At 35.8% G+C, this 14,222-nt stretch overlaps 1 protein-coding gene across 1 annotated transcript in view; it reads right to left on the reverse strand.

Annotated features, from left to right (window-relative positions):
• The window catches only part of FBXL13 (F-box and leucine rich repeat protein 13), a 98,550-nt gene that overhangs the window by 8,033 nt on the left and 76,295 nt on the right, over positions 1-14,222 (reverse strand). Inside the window, exons 18-19 of the mRNA XM_074869907.1 lie at positions 9,906-9,989; positions 378-541 (exon numbers count right to left, since the gene is read on the reverse strand). Coding sequence (XP_074726008.1) covers positions 378-541; positions 9,906-9,989 — 248 coding nt within the window. The remainder of the gene's footprint in view (positions 1-377; positions 542-9,905; positions 9,990-14,222) is intronic.

Consider the following 14,222-nt stretch of genomic DNA (forward strand, 5'->3'; position numbering starts at 1 on the left):
AAACCCTCAGAGTGAGCTCAAGTACATAGTGCGATGGCTGAGAGCATCTGGCCCATTCTGGTTTTCTCCCTCATGTTCCCAAGTGCCCTTGAGGTGACACCCTGTGTCTGCAGAAATGTCCCTAAGAGGACGTTGTCTGCCATAAAGATAGACGAGGGTTCCTATTCCTCTTCACTCCTGGATGACACTAGAATACATAGATACCCACACCAGGCCACAGGAATCCTAAGACAGCAGTGTGGACACCCCCTACATAAAGGAGCAAGATGACTCAAGCCAGATACCTGGCATGACGCCACGCTGCCAATGAAGAAAAAACCCTCATGTTTTGGGGTTTACAACCAGCTCTGAAATAGCATTAGGAAATATTCTCTTACTTGGTAATATTTCTACAGTACAGCATCTTGAGAATCTGGAGTTGCTTACAACCTTTCCAAAGATATTTCAGTGCTTTGTCAGTAAGATGAATGCAACCCGAGACATCCAAGAAGTGGAGATAATGGCAGGCTGCAGCCAAGTACTGGATACAGGTATCAGTCATCTGTAAATGAAGCAACAAAACACACAGAAGTTAGATGATGATTGAATAGTTAAAAGAAAAAAACACAGACCACAATTTTAGTGTCTGATTTGTAGGAAAACTATGTTTTAAAATACTTCATGGAAGTAAAGTTTCTGACACAGCAGAATTCTGAATCTATGCAAGAGGCTCTATGGGAACTGTCACTTAAATATCAGAAGCATATTAGGTATTAGTTAACTGTAATTCCAATACAGTGAAAAATATTGTGGAATTTTTTTTCACCTAATCAGAATGGTTTAACTTTCCCAACCTCATAATTTTGCATGCAGCACATATAAGCCTTTAGCCTTACTTGCTATTGCATTGTTCTTGCTAAACTATTAGGCTGCACTTATAGTTTAGTTATATCAGTTTTGTATCTCAGTTCTCTGTTACGAGTGAGTGTCTCACACCAAGAGCTTTTTAATGTATAGTTGTTTTTCATTAGCTCTGAAGCAGAGCTGCTTAGTTTCACTTCGCGATTCCATTTTTCTAAACTGATACTGACATTCATTGCCATTAATGCTAGAAGTAGCATTTGAGAAAAACATGAGACGTAGAGTCTTCATGGTATATAAGCAGTCATGCAAGCTACTTAATTGCTTCACCGACCTCACCGGGAACAGTCAAGAATACACTATGCACATACTTTAATTACCTTGGTCAGTCAGGACCAAAAATCAAGAGTGGAAATACTAAAGACCTTTTAAAGATACTTGATTAAAATCAGTGGGTGGAAAGAGAGATGAGGGTTTCACTTGCATTAAACAGACAATCTCATGAAAATCTAAAAGGGTCAAAGAGGCAAGTTGAAGCTGAGACCTTGGGCTGAGGAACAGAAAATTAGCACACTATCTCATTATACAGTCCTCCTGGAATACAGAGCTAATTCTGTGCTTTGCTTATTCCAGATTTAGCTGTATGTTCAATATTAAGATCTGCAACAGATTAATAAATAGATTAAAAGGTTAATAACTAGATTAACATGCCTACTGAAATAAAAAGTTGCTGACTCTGAAGTCAGTAATCAATATTGGATGCATTTAGGAGAAATGTACATTCATCATACACTCATCCTCTCTTCAGAGTAATGAATTACATAATTCATTGTCCATCAAACTGTCTCTCCAGAACTTTTCTATTTAAATAGCTGATCTATTTAACCAGAGATTTATTTTCAATTCTTGCTGTATTTTTTCATGTGTAGGATATGTTTCCCACAGCAACTTCATTTTTTTCCTATGAAATAAGAATTACTCTTGAATCAGGCTCATTCCTTGAGTAAGACCAAGAACTGCACTGCTGAATATTTTATAGTATCAGCATTAGCAAATGACTTACACCTATCCTAGGTATACAGAAGCATGACAGGGACACTCACTGCACTTTCACTGAAGCCAGTGGAGTTTGTTCAAAGACAATTAATTTGCCTCAGTAGATATGATTAAAGTGATAAGCTCTTCTAATTTTAGAGTAACCTGCATAGCACATGCCAAAAAATTCTTAATGGACATGTATTTCTCTACTGATTTTTTTTCCATGTTCTCTTGCTATGCTTTCTTTTTTAAATTCTTTTTTTTGATATAATTTAGCTGATGTTGCAGGACATGACTGTCAGACATATTAACATATATCCTTTGGAACAGGTTCATTCTTACTCTAATCTCCTGACCATTTTTAAACAGTCTCTGAGTGGAAAATATTTCCTTACTTAGCAGCTGGATCCCCTCAATTTACACTAGAGACTGCCAAAGGATTTGAAAGACCCATTAGTTTTAACATCCACAGGTGTACCCATCTCATTTTACGGAGTTGCAAGCTGGATTCAAGTCAAAAAAAGACTTGTAAACTTATGTGTAGATTTATTTGGAAGAGGCTTGATGTTCTTTTCTGAAAATAGTAGGGTATTAGCAGTTAACAGATTGGCTTTATAACCATTTAAAGAAAAGAAACCATCTAGGAACAAAGTGTTGGAAGGGGATTACTAGGTCACCGAGTCTCCTTCTTGTTCCCATTTGCAGGAACTACAAAATATGACCCAGTTTAATCCCTTACCAAGAGCCATCGTAACTTTCCTTAATACTTTGCCCCATCTCCTTTCCCAAGATGCTGTTTTACAATTCACTGCTCTGATAATCAGAAACTCTCCCAATTTCCAGACTAAATATATTTACTGCTATTGTAGAGGTTTGGTTTAGTTTGGTTTGGTTTGGTTTCCTGTGTTAGGATATAAGGTGTAGTGGAAAGCATGGCAGAGAAGACTGATTGTAACACCACCTAACTTCAACTACTTTGGGAAGATCTCCATGCTCAACTTCTATTGTCACTGCTATTATGGGAAAATAGCTTAACATCTATCTAAAAGCAAAGGATACAGGAGATTGAGACTCATGTATATAATACTTAATGGTGTACAGTAGGTATCTGTAAGATTTTTAACCAAGGGCTATTGTAAGACACCTAGCAACTTCCTTGGCCTGCCAGATCTGAAACATAGGGGTTTGGGCTAGAGGCTGAGAAACTTATGAACTTTTGGAAGGCAAGCAAATTGACCAAAATATCTATAATTCAGAGCTGGCTAGCTAGTCAGCTAAGTCATCTCAAACTAGTTGGCCAGGAGGCTGTGTTCCACCACTGCAGTGAATAAGAGGACGAGGACTGTGTGGAGGACTGAAAGGACAGTCAAAGGTTATGGAGAAGGGTGCTGGAGTGGAGGAATGCAGGGACAAGTGATGGCTGCAGACATATTGTGGAAGGAAACAGGACATGGGCACTTCAGTAGGAAAAAAGGGGGAAACTGGCCTAATGAGATGGTGAAATTTTAAAGGATACTTCAAGGTGAACTTTTCCAAATGTAGTAATAAACTTGGTCTATTCCCACTTGATAGTGATGGAAGGAACATTACAACAACTTCTCCCATGAAATTTAAAAAAAATGAAATCATCATTTTAAAAATTGTTTTTGAATGCTTATTGCCAAAATGCAGCAAGTATTTGGTTTTGCTGTTAAAGAAAATAATTAAAAGCACAGAAATAATTAAACACACAGAAGCCAGAGGTATTAAGTCAGAAAGTATAGGAAAGAAGATTTAGGCCTTCATAACAGTGATAATTTCAAAAAGGAACACACATTTGGATACAGGAAAAAGATAATTGAGATTCAAGACTTGAATCAAAAAGAAATGATACAGAAAATATAGGAAGCAAACGTGCTGTAGTATAAGCTCATGGTAAAGAGGAACTAAATTTCACTATAGGTGAATCTTAATCTAAATAAATGAATGGCTGGAAATAATTGTATTTTTTTCAGACATCCTGAATGAAAATTAGTTGAGCACCTTTCCTGAAGAGATGTTAGTTAACTGAATAAGGCTGCAACTGCACATGGTTTTATTGGTAATAGATACCTACTAAACACAATACACTACATCAGACTCACCAAAGCACACTGGTGACAGTGGGAACCACTAGCAAAACTGTCACACTAACTTGGATATTAAGGGAATATTCATATAGCCCTGGGCTGACTATTATTCTGAGTCTCCTAGTAGTCAGTAGAGAGACAGGGCTTCTCAAAGAACCAAGGAAAGGTTCCCTGACAGATGCTTTCTAGGAACAATTTGCTCCACTGACTATAAAAAGCAGCCTAAGACTCCCTTCCATAGGTATAAGTTACTTAAATAATACCTCATAAATTTTATTTTGCAAAGGACTTAGTTGCTTAGGCTTAGAATCTTCAAAATAATTAAGCATGAATTTACACCTCTGAGTGCATGAGCTTTTAGGCACTACTGCTATTTTCAAAGTAGCCACTGCCCTGCTATGTAAAGCCAGAGGTATAAAGTTCTCATGACCCAGTTTATGCTTCACCTGGGTTCAGAAAGAGCACTGGGAAAAAATAAAGCATGAAAACACCAAGAGTTATTAAAACAAAGACACCACCCTTTGGAAGCACCCAAAACACCAGCAGCTGAGAGAGTATTTGCAGGAAGTATCACTAAAAGCCCTTCTCTCTTCACCCTTCCTTAGACATCAACCCCTGGAGAGACAAACTTTTACCTGATATAGCACAGACACCTATATGTTGTAACTGCAACCATTAGAAAAACGCCAAACACTCTCAAGAGCCAAGTCTCAGAACTTAAACCTCATGGACGGTCAGCTGAACTTATTTCTGATACAGCTGATTTCTAAATCTGTTGAGTACCCTGTAGAATCGTGACAAGACACAGATGCCAGGAGGTCAAATTTCTGAATGAAATACTAAGTACTTCTTTGCAATAGCAATCCCAGAACTATTGCCCCATTTCTTCTACATACCTTTGGGCAACCCGCTATGCTGACAGATGTTAGTCTGTGGCAGTGACGTGCCATTGTTTTCACAGCTTCGTCTGTCAGCTGAGGGCAGGAAGAGACATAGCAGTGTTCCAGGTATTTTGTGCCCTTGCAGAACTCCTGAAAGAGTGACAAACAAAGCAGTCATTCTTAGGTGACAGGCCTACTCTGTTTTTCTCAATTTACGATACTTTTACATCAATCCTTTGATCCACTTCAGGCACTTCAGTTTTCTAGGTACCCTTTATTACTAGTGAAGCCATTCAGCTGCTGGCTGTGAATGTCACTAGAAAAAGACGAGATGCATTAAGAGGCTATTTTCTATTGCTTATACATTTATTCTTCTACTCCTGCAAATGCCCATTTGTCTGTATATTAACTTTTCTGGGTTTTTTTTCAAAAATGAACAAACAAGAGTATAGGTATAAATTACATTTTTTTCTTGGAAAAGAATGGGTAAGAATCTCAGGACTGTCACTTGGGAGTTCTGGGTTCTGATTTCCTCTGTGGAGTTCAGGCCAGCTAACTGTGGCTGAAGTGCCATGTAACTCCTGCTGTGATACCTGTTGACTACAATTTCTATCCTCATTTTTAGAGTGAATAAGCACTTGAAAATCCTACTGACTTCAATTCCAGCACCTTTGTAACTCAGGTATTAGCTTTTTTGTATGCCCTGTAAAACAGATCATTTTGGAAAATAACAGACCCAACTGTTCAGTGACCTTTCCCAGTGGAGATAACTTCACATATTATGAAATTGTAAGAGCTGTTTTTGGTGACCTACAGATGGCAGGTGATAAATAGGTGTATGGTGTTATTATTATTACTACTACTACTATCAAGACATTTCAGCTTCTACATGAGTTTTTAATTTTTTGCATGAATACCTTTTTCATGTTCTTTTCTACAAGCTGAATTGAAAAGACCAAAGGGACAACTGACCACCTCAATGTGTTCATGTATTTTTCATCTTACATTTGATATTTGCACCTCTAACAGGTGATCATATGAATGAAAATTTTTGGCAAAACGTATGTTAAAGCATATGTTTGAAATAGCATCAGAGAATCCCACATAAAACTTTGCTTCTCATGAAACATGGGTAGTTACAACTTTGGCATAGTATGCACATTTATTGTTTGCAATGAAACTCCTATGAAAGGCCCCATAGATTCATAAAAGATACTTTTCTCCTTTGCACTCTGAAACTTTGTTTACCTTTTGGCCTGAATCTTTTTCAAACCTGAAAATATTCACTTCTAGGCCTACAAAGAGGAGAAGGAAGACCATAATCTTCTCTTGAAGAGCCTGCAGATTTGTTAACTCAAGAACCAAACAACCTAAAATCATATTTCTTCACCTAACGGTGCCATGATGTGAGGATCGCAGAACATCCTGCGGCTCAAGCAAAACTTTAGGTTCAGTGAGAATCTCTCCTGTTCTGTGACATCCAGCCTAAAACCATGGTGAGATAGATGTCTTAAATTTGTAACTGAGCTGATCTTCCAGGCCTGCTAATCTTGGCCTAAGGCCAGTGTAATTTGTCATTTACTGGAATGGAAATTCTACCTCTGTAGGGGAAAGAAGGAAATACTTATGTAGTAGATAGAATAAAAACCACTGGTTGCATGAAGCTTTTCAAAACTTTCAGGAATTAGTCCTGAGGTGAAGAGACTAAGGCCAACACGGATAAATAACACATGTGCATGCACACAGAGACACAAAAATGCACATATTTATCATGCACAAATATTATATATTTATAATTCTGAAAAAAATTCTGTAGTAATCAGACTATTGCCTTTGACACATAGCTATTTTATCCTTATGTAAAACAGGAATTGGGACAATAACATATGTTGATCACTGGAAAATGTTAGCTTTGTTATGACCAAAAATTATGCAATTCTGTGTGATTTTCATAAGTCTTACTTAAACAGATGCAAAGAAATGTATTAAGTCTGACATTTGTTTCACAGACTGGAAATTTTTGTCTGTATCCTCATGCTAGCTTCTTTTTTCTATCTATCAGTATAGCTGTAGGAAGGCAGTGCTTATCAGGCTTTGGGTTCTTCTTTTATTTTACAAAAATATTAGAATGTCAATGTTTTAACTTAGGACTGGTTAGAATGGACAATTCAGAATTTATATTAATTGGCTTCTGTACCTTTCCTATTTCAATTATAGCTCTACAGGCTGTTTGTAACCTCCAATACAGAAACATTCTAAACCCAGTGTCCGAATGTTTTTTATCCATGTGTAAGAGAAATTGCACTCCCTTCAGAATCAAGCCTCAGATGTAATGACTTAGTCACTACATTCCCAGCTAGGGTATGTAGCACAAGCTGAAGCCAAGATTTCAATGCCTGTGAGATATGTTTATCTTGTTTTTACTGGCATAGTTTGTCTACATACATATTTAAAATATCCTTCAAAGTTAGGTTCTGAATTTGCTCTTAACTTTAAGTCTACCCCTACATTATTTTGCAAATAGCACTAAAATTACATTTGCAATCAAAGGGAATGGAGCTTTGTTTGCTCTCTTCATGTCTGCATCCCTGGTTCTGTGCCTATAAAGAATAACAGAAGAGGTTTTGAAGATAAGTAATGTTTGCAAAACATTTAGACACTACAAAGAATGAAATAACATAATTTTCTAACTTATTTGCACAATTTTAATTCTGCGTAAAGAAGGTCTGAGGACACACATAAGCATCAATGAAAATATGAAATACTAAACTGCTGCTCATTAAGTGAGCATCATCTGAGTTATGAATGAGCAAAGATCGTATTTACAAAATATGTGATCACATAAGCATACTGTTATAATGCCTGAGAACAAGTAAAAGAATTAACACTGTACAGTCAACATTATTTCTGTTTATATTATTTTTGGTTATATTATTTAGGTATTTTATAACTTTCCAGCAATTTACCTTAACAGTGTTAGTAAAGCCCTCCTAATATGCATTTTCTTTCACATAATTTAAATATTCTTTATATAACCAAAGGATAACCAAGTCATGCAGCATCCAAAGGGGTTACTCCCTACAAATTTTCCATAAATCCTTCAGATTCAACTTACAAAAAAGGACTTGCCATTTTGTTTCAAGTTACTTCTTTCTCCCGCCCCCCCTAGATCCATGTACTCCCTGCTGATGCTTTCTTTCTCAAAAAGTTCAAATTCATATGGCAGAGAAGGAAACCATAAACACTTTTTTTTTTTCAGTCTTTTTTTGAACTTACTCTTATGTAGTGAGACAACTGAAAGAGCTTCTTAGCCATAAGCATAGCACAATGCAGAAGTGAATATTCTCCTCTGAAAGCAGCAACACTGATGCTACACAACTTTCCGTGAGGTACACAAGATGTACATACTTGGTCATTGTTTCGGTTAAAACCATGGAACTTTACACAACATTCATGAAAGGCAAGTCAGAATTATTCCTAAAGAAGCAAATGCTAATAGCCTGACATGTATGTTGGGTAGCAAGATTCAATCCAGATGCATCCCTTGTGGTACAGCAACAACTGACTCATTCTTACAATATATGGCTATAAAATGATGGATGTTGGAGCTTTATAATGGAAAAAATGTAGAAGCTGAGGACTGGGATTATGTGAGGGCGTTGCCTGTACCTGCAGCCTTATGATCTGCAACTGCTTAAGGGCATGAAATTGATATAATTAAAAAACATGATTTAAGCATTTCTGTTACATATGGTTAGGAACAATTCTCAGTTACTGAAAAAAGTGCTCTTATTTGGATGTAAATCCTCTCTTCTTCCTAACAAAATGGATGGTTCTTTTTTCTACTGTAAAGTTACCAACTAGTGTTTATTTCTTATATTGCTCTGAAACACAAAGCAGTAAATCCATGCAATCATATTGAATCTGTCAAATCTCCATAAGGTTTTAGGTAAACTTCAAGCAACCTGTGACAAGGATAAGGAATTTCACAGTTTAACTATACATTTTGGAAACAGTCACCTCCGTTTCCTCATCCTGAATTTTCAAACCAGGTTCATTTCATGCCCACTAGATTATGTATGGAAGTAAACAGCAAAAAGTTGACCCCTGTCCAACCTTTTCATACCACTTGCGACGACTGAACAGATCTCAGTCATACTGTCTCAGCCATCCCCTTTCCAGACTGCAGGTTCCTTGCTTACTTATCTGTTCCTTTTATGGAGATTGTACCATACCTCTGATCATCCCTATTACTCTCTCTGAATCTCTTCCAGTTTCCAGTGCAATGCTTTACCCATAAAAAGAATTACAGTAACAATGTATAACTGATTTTACCAAAACAAGACAATGAGTACTAATAAATCAGAATTTAGTCTGTAGTTACTGCTGTGATGATAGTGTTAGTCTAATAAATATTTGGATGGCAAGTCTCATTGTTGATATTCGTTAAAAAAAAGCAAGAGTTAGTAAATCAGAAATATAAAAAAAATTATAAGCATTGTAAAATGAAATTAAAATACTGCATTATTATTAATATTTCTAAGATAATTGCTGATTATTCAAGAAATAAAGTATTTCCTCACTGTGTAGACATGCTAAGTCTTCTAAATATGGCATTCAACAAATGACTGACTAAAGAAGTAGAAAGCAAGACCTGAAAGCCCACACCAGCAATAAGAAAAGTTTTAGATAGAAATGTTTTAGATAGGAATTAGTGAAGGATTTGTAGAGCAAGAAATAAATAATAGTACCAGCAATTTAGATTGAAATTTGCACAGTATAATTCAGTAGAAATTAAGGCGCTTGTAGAATGAATTTCAGAGACAAGCAGAATTCAAGATGCATTAAAATTCATGGAAGGAAAGAAAAAAAAAAGGAAAGGAATGAAAGGGGAGAATCATTTGTAAGAGTGAGAGTGCAGAATGGTGTAATGAAAAATGATGACATATAAAGTAAAGTAAGATCCGTTTTGGGCATGGTTAATTTGAAGAAATAGAGATGTTTTCAGGAAACACCAAGAAGAGAGGTGAAATTTTACCTGAATCCCAGTATCACTGATGTTTTTGCATTCTGATATAGAAAGTTCTTTTATTTTTCCAAGGCGGCCAAGGGCTTTCAAGCCCTAAAAAAATCCAGAAAAATTAATTTTAAAAATCAATACATGAAATTATATGTAATTACATTTAATATGTTAAGATGGTCAATAATATCCAATGTCTGTATAATAAAGCGTCTATCTAAGAATTACAGCACCTTTTAAGACATTCTCTTCAGCAGAATGCATATAGTTTATCCTCCAATTTTTGCTTGAGGTATGTACAAGGATTAAGAATTCTTTACAGAAATAGTTAAATTGAGGAAGCGAAAAATTAGATTTTCCTACCTGTTCAGAAAGAAAGAAACAGAAGAAAACAGAAACCTGTTCAGAAAAAAAGAAACAGAAGAAAAGTAGAGTGGTGTGAAATACTTCCACAGGACAGAGACCAGGACTCTCATTAGACAAAATATATTCACAGATCTCCTCCAAAATTTGGGTTTGAAAGAACTTTTCACAAATTTTTTCATTGGAAGAACAAAATACTATTTGCTATGACCAAATAATATCTTAACATTTCTGCCTTTATGATTTGTTTACCAGTAAGGACTTTATGGCTACAGCTATGGTACAAGGCAACATTTGAAATGGTGCAGTCACTCTTAGGTGCATGAACAATCCCCATATTCAAGACGATAGGGAGGTGAAAACCTTGGTAAATTCCTATTTTAGTAGTGCAAAAGTATCCAAACATGCTTTATGATTTTTGCTGCTTGTACACCAGCAAACAGGACCATGTTCTGATCCTAACCTCTCTAATCTGAAGGAGAATTAAATGTTCATTTTGTAAAATGTATTTAGATAGTCACAGAATATCTCTGTGCTTCATATCAATAAAGTAAACTTCACTGAAAAACAAAATTATCACTTAATTCCATATGGTTAATAAATTATCTACAATTAGGCAGCAAACAGCACTGCACAGAGAGGAAATATCTTGAAAAAATAAGTGCATGTAAATAGTGTCTGGAATCCAGATGTGGACACTGTAATGATAATGCTGGAAGAGTGTGGCTGGAGTTCAAATTTTGCAAATTCCTGAAATCTCACAGGCTGAATAAAAACAAAAAATGGAACAATGAAAGAGATTTCCAATCCTGGCTACTTATGAAAACAAAGACATTTGCATTTTTCTCAGCAGACACAGTTATGTGGTGACCATTACTTTCAACAGCTTCATGAAAATCTACAGATTTCAAATTTTTGTTGACCATAGCACTCCTATTCAAGACAAAAAAACAGTTATGTACTTAAACCCCACATGGGTTTATGTCAGAATTTGAATTCCTTACAGCAGAGACTGATAGTAATAGGTGTGACCTTAGGGACATAATTTCTTCTTGCAGGTTTCTTTATTTAGAAGTGGCACCACTTTAATGTACTTGGTAATGAAATACTAAAGAATATTATAAAGATTTTTTTGCTATATGACAACTAATGCTGCTATGACGTCAAACTAATGCTTTATATGACTAGAGTGACATTGAATCACAGAACAACTATTTTTTTTCAATGAAAAACAAGGTCTCCTTTGAGGCATTTCATTAGTAATTCCAGATCTGAGAAGGGAAAGAGTGAAGACATGGGAGACAAGGAATGTCATTAGGAACTGTCTATTACATAGAAAAACTATGAAACTTTTACATTTCCAAAAATAAACCTCTTCGAACAAGCTCCATGCAGGAAGTCTAATCTATGTGAAATTTTTAACTATTATTTTTGTACCTTACATATATATAAAGGAGCCAGTTATCACTAGTTTTTATTATACTTCCTGATTTATTCAGTAGTATTCCCTGATAAGTAACATCAGAGGTCCCCATCCAGGATACTGTCCTATTTCTAGAGACTTTTATCTTCTATACTAAGCCTCCCCACATTTTTGAAAGATATGGTCAGAGCTATCATAATATCATTGGATCTCCTAGAAATAGATGTTAGCAAAACAAATACTGTGCAGCATACAGACTAGGATCACCCACTCTATGTGACTCCAAAAACAAATTTCCTTTTTAACATAAAGAAATCACCCCATGTATCTTGTGTCAATCTTCTGGGAAGATCTTGTCCTGCATCTCTTGTATAGCATGTATATTACCATTTCCATTTAGAAAAGAACTTTAAAAGAAACTTCCTCTCCAACCAAATTTTTCCAAGCAATTTTTACATTTTTGTTCTGTTTCATTAACTTTATTATGTGAGGCCCAAACATTCGCAAAACATTATTTTTGATTATTTCACCATGGTTTTTGTAGATGAGAAAATGAGTATCAACTGTACCAGTTGGTGAGGGTCTTCACTTGCTAGAGACAAAAGTCATCTGAGGCTATGGCATACCAAAGAACAACTCTTTATTATTTATATTCACAAGCTGCAAGTCTCTGCCTTTCAACTGCAGACTGCAATGAATGTACTGTCTCTCGCTAACAATAACCATGTGCTATGCTATTTTCAACTTCTTCTGAGATTCCTGTTCACATATCTCTTTGTAACCTTAAAGGTCAGCATCTGTAATGTATCTTTATGTTCCAGAGATATACAGATGTTACTTCCTATTCATACCCCAAACCAAACAGATTGACCTCAAAGTGACTCCAATCTTGAAGACAGTTCTTAAGAGGCATCTCCCACCTTCCATTTCTGAGCCATTTAACATTAAATGATTCAGTTTGTCCTCTAAAATGCTCAGTTTTCTGCACAGATTAGCCACAGTCAGGCACCAGTTTCATGGATCAAACACTAGAAGAATGCAATTCCTATCATGCAGTACCATTTTGCTAATAACAATACATATGTGGCAGAACAAAGTTCAGTTTCAGATAGCAAAAGCCTTCTGAAAATGGGTAAGTTCTTAAGCAAATGTAGCTATACTGTTTCCAGTACCTGAGCTGATATAAAGATGGGTCAGACCTGTTTACAGGAACTGTAGAGAGATTTTTCTATCATAGTGCAGAATCCTCCTGTATGACTTTGTGTATAATGCATGCCATAAAATTAAATTTCTGTACCTAACATAATTTGTGGTTAGACCAGATCATGACTTATGAAATACAGTTGCCAACATTTGCATTGGGAGTCAAGGTGTTAGGACATCTGGCATCAATTGTAATGACTCTCTGTGTTAGTATTTCCTATTTCTATGTTGAATTAAGTTGCTAAGTCTCCAGGTCAAATTCTCTCTTTCTCTATTCTCCCAAGCAAACTGGAGTGCTAACATCTGAATTTGGAGCCCACTTTAATAAATTTTAACATTTCCTTTTTCCTGCCTTGGGAATGTGTGTGATTTATTACATCCTTTCCTTTGGAAATCAAATGCAACTAATTCATTTGCAGTCTGTTGCTGGTTATATCTATTAGACCTGATAATATTTTTTTTCTGAACTTTCACAAGGCTCTTACTCAGTCCTACTGGCCTAACTTTCTAAGAGACCAAAATGTGGAACCAGTCTATGGATTCAAGTAACCATAGATTCAGAATTCACTAAGTGCAAAGAAATTCCTCTAGATAACTGTGGAAAGCCAAAATGCCACTTTGTTTTAATTTTTTCCCCCTATTTAGAAACTTATTACAGAAATATTAGTAAATATTTATGTTGCAGCCTGGCCTTCAGGACCAGCCAAGATCTGAAGATTAAGTACAAACACATAAGAAAAGAAAGCTGAGCTAACTGTGTATACATCCCTATAACCACTACTCCAGAGTTCCTAACGATTACAAATTATCCTCAACTGCAAAGAGTAACTACACACAGCACCCAAAAAAATCTGTTCCTGATCAGCTGACTTGATGCCACAGATAATTCTTGAGGAGGTATTTCAGCTAAAAGAGAGAATGGGGCCTTAGACTGTTGCAAGAGAGAATTTAATGCATGACAGTTATTGCAGAAGAAAACACAGAAGCAACGAATATTTCTCTGTGTACTTAATATTTCCTTTTTATCTTTGATTTCAGAAGTGTATCAGGATTCTTCCCATTTTTAAAGTATTTTACATATTTTTTATGTTTTAGGCTATTTTTTTTCCTCTCTCATTATTACACTGCATATAATTCACCACTAATATTAAGCTTCCCTGAGTCTATGTCAGGCCATATACTGCTTTTGTTGCTGGATGCTCTATATATCTCAGGAGTCAACTAAGTTACTTTAACAGTTCCTTTTATTATTATTTGCTATGCTTTTTCTGACTGTCTAAATCCTGCTTGACTTAAGACATTTTCTTCAAATGTCCTGAACTTCTATACTTAATGGTTTTTTTTAT

The sequence above is a fragment of the Strix uralensis genome, chromosome 5 (genome assembly GCF_047716275.1).
Source record: "Strix uralensis isolate ZFMK-TIS-50842 chromosome 5, bStrUra1, whole genome shotgun sequence".
In the NCBI taxonomy this organism is placed as follows: domain Eukaryota; kingdom Metazoa; phylum Chordata; class Aves; order Strigiformes; family Strigidae; genus Strix; species Strix uralensis.